At 45.3% G+C, this 7,500-nt stretch overlaps 2 protein-coding genes across 6 annotated transcripts in view; one reads left to right on the top strand and one right to left on the bottom strand.

The window, feature by feature from the left end:
• Positions 1–6,747, bottom strand: part of cep295 (centrosomal protein 295) — a 44,393-nt gene extending 37,646 nt beyond the window's left edge. For all 5 annotated transcript variants that reach the window (XM_062553289.1, XM_062553292.1, XM_062553290.1 and 2 more), the window contains exons 1-7: positions 6,602–6,747; positions 5,895–6,053; positions 5,506–5,706; positions 5,299–5,423; positions 4,804–4,897; positions 3,081–3,194; positions 268–408 (exon numbers count right to left, since the gene is read on the bottom strand). In XM_062553289.1, coding sequence (XP_062409273.1) covers positions 268–408; positions 3,081–3,194; positions 4,804–4,897; positions 5,299–5,423; positions 5,506–5,706; positions 5,895–6,053; positions 6,602–6,622 — 855 coding nt within the window. In that variant the 5' untranslated portion in view covers positions 6,623–6,747. The remainder of the gene's footprint in view (positions 1–267; positions 409–3,080; positions 3,195–4,803; positions 4,898–5,298; positions 5,424–5,505; positions 5,707–5,894; positions 6,054–6,601) is intronic.
• A 259-nt stretch (positions 6,748–7,006) lies between these two features.
• med17 (mediator complex subunit 17) overlaps positions 7,007–7,500 on the top strand; it is a 20,976-nt gene continuing 20,482 nt past the window's right edge. Inside the window, exon 1 of the mRNA XM_062553311.1 lies at positions 7,007–7,068. The gene's annotated coding sequence lies outside the window, so the exon portion shown is untranslated. The remainder of the gene's footprint in view (positions 7,069–7,500) is intronic.

The following is a 7,500-nucleotide window of genomic DNA, read 5'->3' as shown; positions in this document are numbered from 1 at the left end:
TAAACACACACACATTTCACTTCATGGTTAATAATGAAATTACACACACACACACACACACACTTCACTTTACGGTTAATAATGAAATTACCAACACACACACACCACACACCACACGCCACACGCCACACACACAAAATGCAATTCACTTCTTGTACACGGCATACCACACCACGCCACGCCACGCCACACCACAACCTTGCACGTGCGCACACACACACACACACACACACCCTTATCCAGTACGAAACACACACACACACACACCTGGGTCATATGTTCCTTCTTGAGGGCATGTTCCCCTCTAAGCCGCGCCTTCTCCAACTGCTCCACCCTATCACGAGTCACTTCCTGATGCAGCTCCTCCAATCGCCTGGCTTCCTCCTCTGCTGCTGCCTTTGCATCAGCCTTGACATCACAAGAGACACAATAGTTTAAAGAGTGTGTGTGTGTGTTTGTGTGTGTGTGTGTGTGTGTGTGTGCACGCGCATCAGGCTTGACATCACAAGAGACCCAATAGTTTAACAAGTGTGTGTGTGTGTGTGTGTGTGCGCATCAGGCTTTACATCAGAAGAGACCCAATAGTTTAACAAGTGTGTGTGTGTGTGTGTGTGTGTGTGTGTGTGTGTGTGTGTGTGTGTGTGTGCACGCGCGCATCAGCCTTGACATCACAAGAGACCCAATAGTTTAAAAAATGTGTGACCACAGCAGTGTGTGTGTGTGTGTGTTTACCTGCAGTGTGTGTGTGTGTGTATATGTGTGTGTGTGTGTGTGTGTGTGTGTGAATACCTGCAGTGTGTGTGTATCTGTGTGTGTGTGTGTGTGTGTGTGTGTGTGTGTATACCTGCAGTGTGTGTGTGTGTGTGTGTGTTAGTGTTAATTTTGTCACCTATTTTTAATTTAGTCATAGTCTTAGTCTTGTGACGAAATGTTCTTTTTAGTCTTAGTCATATTTAGTCATTCAAATATAATTTTTGTCAGTCTAGTTTTAGTCGAGTAAAAGTCTCATAATTTTAGTCTTGTTTTAGTCAAAAGAAAACTCAAGGTGTCTTAGTCAAGTTTTAGTCAAAACATTCTAGTCTTTTTTATATAACAAGATACTTTTGAATAGGCTACTATTTCAGTCAAATAGTGTTTCAGCTATATGTTTGACACATCTCAATTTCCCCCCAATAATGTCCAGAGCAGACCCAAAGTAGGCCTACGAATGTTTTACTCCGCTACACTAGATGGCACTATGCGCCTAAACGCAGTCCCATATAGGGATGGGTATTGATACGTTTTTATCAATATCAATGGCATTATCGATTCTGCCTATCAATCCAATTCCTTATCAATTCTCTTATCGATTCCCAAAAAATGTAGGTGCACCCACATTTTTCATTGCATCACCTTTAACGCCAAAAGGTCACCTTTGATCGCTCTCCTTTCATATAATGTGAATGATTTTTTAACAATAAGGCGTAGAAAAAGCTTGTCTTTATTTAAAACACAATAAGGAATATACATATTCTTTATAAAGAATGATAACGATGTATATATAGCCTACAGTATATATATATATATATAATATAATTCTTTATATATTCTAATCTATACTACTGACATTTCTGATATTCATGACATTCATGACTATTCATATTACAACTCTGCCTCTTTAATTCAGCTGTCGACTTGAAGCCTCAAATTGTAAACAAAGTAGCATAGTTGGCTAGCTTATTATAGTCTACAGGTTGGACTGTTCAGTTTCCCCACGTGCGTTTAAGTTGTAAGGTAGGCTAATACTTTTTCTCCTTGGGACAGGCCCTTTTGAGTCTAAGTTGGAAAATTGAGATGATCAGTCAACTTAAATGCAAGAGTTTGAATCAAATTTGTGCAGTAGCCTACTATGCTATGATGCTAACCGAAATTAATTATAATAGCTAGTCGTCTTCTACGCGTCAGTGCTTTCACGATTGTGAATGTGCATGTCGAGGGGCGGGTGTCCAGCGCGCATGAGAGAGGGAGAGGGAGATGGAGAGAGAGCGGGCCAAGTTACTTCTATACAGTTTGGCAAAGTTGCACGCATAGTCTACAATTAAAACGTGTGAAGGAAACGTATGCTTTCACCCGAGCAGCGTCAGGTGCACCAGTGCGACCTAGAATTATTTTCAGGCACACTCACTCACATTTTGGGCGCATATGCACTCTGGAGCCCTAGACCGGGCAACGTTAGCACCCCTCCGTAGGCTGTCGAACACATGACACTCTTGGAGCTCCCATGCTTCACGGACAAATGTTTTAACATATTGCTGGTATTACTACCCTTACACGATAACTATAACTATATATATATATATAAATATATATATATATATATATGCTACTACACTGGTTACAGACGGCAGAATTTTCATCACGTTTAGTGTAATGGAGCCATGCTTGGGATCTCTTCCTCCTCTCGGGGTTGACTTGTAGTATCGTTGCAGCCACAGGGTTACAGAAACAGCGCATAGCTTGCTTACAGGAAAGCTGCTGGCCATTAATTAATTTGGACTATTCTGAATGCTTAACAGGTAGCATAGATATTCTATGTCTTCTCATTTTGTAGAGGAAAACGAAGAGATTTTATCTTAGTTTTTCAGTCATGCAAAACATGTTAGTCTCGTCTTTTTTCGTCAACAGTATTGTATTTTATTATAGTTTTAGTCAGCGTTTCAGGACATTGGTTCAGTCTCGTCATCGTCTCGTCTTAGTCTCGAAAAAAAAGGTCGTTGACGAACATAATTAGTCTCGTCTCGTCTGACGAAATTAACACTAGTGTGTGTGTGTGTGTGTGTGTACCTGCAGTGTATATGTGTGTGTGTGTGTGTGTGTGTGTGTGTGTGTGTGTGTGTACCTGCAGTGTGTATGTGTGTGTGTGTACCTGCAGTGTGTATGTATGTATGTGTGTGTGTGTGTGTGTGTGTGTGTGTGTGTGTGTACCTGCAGTGTGTGTGTATGTGTACGTGTGTGTGTGTGTATACACCTGCAGTGTGTATGTGTGTGTGTGTGTGTGTGTGTATATGTGTGTGTGTGTGTGTGTGTGTGTGTGTGTGTACCTGCAGTGTGTGTGTCTCCACGGTGGTCCCAGGCAGGTGATGCTGAGAGGACGAGAACTGCTGCTCCACCCCAACCGACTTCTTCTGAGGCTGCTGCACACTCTCCAACACACACTACACACACACACACACACACACACACACACACACACACACACACACACACACACACACACACATGATTCAAAAGTCTTTACAGTAGGACATACTTTCTAACGGGCAAAAGAACATAAAGGAATGTGGCGAAGGCTTCACAGAATCAAAAGACAAAGAAAGAGAGAGACATGCTAGGCTAGCAACTACAGTCATTTCAATGGTCCATGCTAGGCTAGCTACAGTCATTTCAATGGCCCGTGCTACGTTAGCTACTACAGTCATTTCAATGGCCCATGCTACGCTAGCTACTACAGTCATTTCAATGGCCCATGCTAGGCTAGCTACAGTCATTTCAATGGCCCGTGCTACGTTAGCTACTACAGTCATTTCAATGGCCCATGCTACGCTAGCTACTACAGTCATTTCAATGGCCCATGCTAGGCTAGCTACAGTCATTTCAATGGCCCATGCTAGGCTAGCTACTACAGTCATTTCAATGACCCATGCTAAGCTACCTACTACAGTCATTTCAATGGCCCATGCTAGCCTAGCTACAGTCATTTCAATGGCCCATGCTAGGCTAGCTACAGTCATTTCAATGGCCCATGCTAGGCTAGCTAGTCATTTCAATGGCCCATGCTAGGCTAGCTACTACAGTCATTTCAATGACCCATGCTAAGCTACCTACTACAGTCATTTCAATGGTCCATGCTAGGCCAACTACGACAGTAGGCTCGTTTGCGATGAGCTGCGGCTGACTTAGGCTGGCTTCATACGTCAACGAGAGCTTCAGAGTCTTAGCAGGAGGGGCGACTAACACACCCAGCTCGGCCCGGACAGTCTGACTGAGCTGAGGAGACCTGAAGTTACTCGCGGGAGACCTGGCTGGAGACCTCGCGGTAGATATCGCGGGATTTTGTATTAAATGCAGTAAAACTTTTATTCTTACTCATTAAAATGAGCATGGTGACTGACGAAATAAATTGATATGATGTGTTTAAATAAACCACTGTTGTCATACAGTTAACAGGCCTGCATTGTAGCACATTAATTAGCCTAAATATCAAGTGTTTTCCGTGTGTATCTATTTAACCAACAGCATAAAATAGCAGAATATCCTCACGTTTTCAGTAGGCTAGCCTACCGCTGTTCCAGAAATTACAAATAAGAAGGGATCCCTTCGATTTCTGTTCATTTTAGCACATTCTAACATAAGGAGCAAAGATTCTAGAACGGAGCAAGATGGATCACAGGGATAAGCTCCAGCGCCGTCCCAGACGATGGTTGAAGTGCTGTTGGACTGATCTGTCTTGGTCCGCTCTAGAGTCTTGGGTAAGGAGGCAGAACGAGACACCTGTCATACTCGTCATGGGGAGATTCCTTCCAAACGGCCCCATCACAACTTTGAACTGACGTCATTGGGGTGGGTTTCAGCCAGCGCAGTTGCTTAGAAGACAACTGCGCTGGCTTAGCTAAGACGCAGTCTCCCGAGATCTTGTAAGGACATGTGACATGATATCACGGTGGTAACTCCTGTTTGTGTGTGTGTGTGTGTACCTCTTTAGGGTCTGCTGGGGGGGGGACAGGTGGTGTGTGTGTGTGTGTGTGTGTGTGTGTGTGTGTGTACCTCTATAGGGTCTGCTGGGGGAGGGGGCAGGTGAGCTACTGTTGCAGCTCTCTCCTTCTCCACATCCAGAGCTCTCTGCCTTGCTCGAATGTGCCTGAAACACACACACACACACAAAATTGTCTACTGCTGCTCCAGTGAGTATACGTGTGTGTGTGTGTGTGTGTGTGTGTGTGTGTGTGTGTGTGTGTACCGTGTCTCCGCAGTTGCTCCTGTGTGTGTGTATATATAGTGTGTGTATATATATATATAAATATATAGTGTGTGTGTGTGTGTGTGTGTGTGTGTATATATAGTGTGTGTATATATATATATATATATATATATATATATATAAATATATAGTGTGTGTGTGTACCGTGTCCGCTGTTGCTCCTGTGTGTGTGTGTGTGTGTGTGTGTGTGTGTGTGTGTGTATAGTGTGTGTGTACCGTGTCCGCTGTTGCTCCTGTGTGTGTGTGTGTGTGTGTGTGTGTGTGTGTGTGTGTGTGTGTACCGTGTCCGCTGTTGCTCCTGTGTGTGTGTGTGTATCTTCAGCTGCTTGAGGGCGTGGGCGTGTCTCTGCACAGCTCTCTCCTTCTGCTCCTCCCTCTTCTGGCCAAGCCCCGCCCAGTCCAGCTCCTACACACACATCAACAGCACATGAACACATACGTGTACGTGTGTGTGTGTGTGTGTGTGTGTGTGTGTGTGTGTGTCTTACGTGGTCCTTGGCGCGGGCGTGCGCGTGGCCCAGGTGGTGGAGTGTGTGTGTGAGCTGTCGTGTGAGTGTGTCCTGCTGCTGCTGGTGTGTGTGTGTCCACTGCTGTCGAAGCTCACGCTGCAGATCTCCTTCCTGCTGTCGCCGCCGACGACACACCTGCTCACGCACACACACCGCCAGGTAGCGCTGCTGCTCACGCACCTACACACACACACACACACACACACACACGTGTTTGTTGTGTTCTATGTGTGAAACTTTACCAAACAGTAAACACACACACACACACACACACAGTCAGATACCGCTGCTGCGCTCACACAAACATATAGCACTGCTGTTCTCACACACACACACACACACACACACACAGAGAGCGGTTCCTGCACCTGTTGCAGACGTAGCTTCCGCCGCCGGGTCAGCTCCTCGCGGGCCAGTTGCAGCTCTTCGTTGGGGCTCAGCTGCACGCGGGCCACCGTTGCAGTTTTTCGCCTCGTGGGCGCACCGGGGATGTCCGTGACGTCGGTGCACAGACCCGACAGTAACAGCTGGCAAGTAAAGCAGACGCACACACACATTACACACTACCTGCTCACGGGCTGGTCAGCTAACATTCAGTGACTCTCCAGAATCCTACTGCATGCTTACAGACAACACTTTTACAGACAACGTGACTCTCCAGAATTGCATGCTTACAGACAACACTTTTACAGACAGCGTCAAAGAGTCTATTAAAAGCCACACGAGTATTTGGCGCGACATGAAGGCACTATGCAGGGAGGGGTGCACCTCTCTCATCACAACAATGTGTAGCACCGCCATATTGGGCCATAACGCTGACCGCTCACCAGACTGCATACATGACCAGATTGAATGGACGAATCGTCATTTTTTGGCGGGGGGGTGGGGGTATATTATTGGGTCTCGATACACCTGGCGCACACTACTTAAGACAAACATTTTGCTCACTTGATGTTTAAAAAGGTTGCCGCTAGAAGGTAGGGCATCTCGCTTTCTAGCTTCTACTAGCGTAACGTTAACGTTACCTGCCGCTAACGTTAGGTTATGTGTAGCTAGGGCAATTGATCAGACTTACACAATTTCCTTGGCTTTCCATTGTCAATTCTCCGTGTGCCAAGTTCTTTAACACAGTAATATTGTTCAACAAATTCAAAGACGAAGAGCCACAACAATCCTGTCGTGGAGAAGTTGGAGTGCGACTCTGACATCCATGCCAACGACAACAACAACCCGCTGCAGCTTCAAAGTAAACGGCTGTTAGCGGCTTTTGATAACGTCACTTCCTATTTGGAATCGCCCTTTTAGTGTTTCTATTCAGTTGAATGACACGCATACACTTTAGTTAGAGAGTCAACATAACCCAAACCTGTAATAAAATACTAGTGCACTGAAGAGTATTAAAACATTTAAGGAAAAATATTTAAATCTAACAACGCGATATGTTCACGCCCGTGATCTTGATGTCACTTCCTGCGGTATTTACCCATTCAGTCATTTGTTGTTGTCAGTGATTAGCCTCCGTTTTCTTGGACCCAGATCAAGGTAACTTTGTTATGGGAATGTTTTATTTTATTTTGAAAGTTAATTTGCTTATTCTGTCATGTGACCTTTGTACATGGGGAGAAATATCGCCTTATTCAACATCTGTAGAACAGCCAGACAACAAGTCGTAGAACTGGCAAGTTAGCGTTAGCTCAGGACCCTCCTCAGATAGACTCAGCGATGTGCTCTGCATCCTTAGTCGTAGCTGAACTTGGTGGCTTCTTGTTTGCTGTGTTCTCTTCAGGCGTTACGCCTGCTGTTTGATGGCGTAACGTTAGCCCCGTGCAGTCAGCTCCGTTTAGTCGTCCCGTGCAGTTCACGGTAGTTCAGCCGCAGCTCAGGCTCTTGCCTCTACTGTTCCCGGAGTCAGGCGCGTGGCTGACGGTTGAGAACTAAAGTTATCCGTGCTTGCGTTGTCTTCATGGTTATTTC

This window comes from Sardina pilchardus, chromosome 13 (assembly GCF_963854185.1).
Source record: "Sardina pilchardus chromosome 13, fSarPil1.1, whole genome shotgun sequence".
NCBI classification, from domain to species: domain Eukaryota; kingdom Metazoa; phylum Chordata; class Actinopteri; order Clupeiformes; family Clupeidae; genus Sardina; species Sardina pilchardus.
This window is presented reverse-complemented; position numbering and strand designations above follow the sequence as displayed.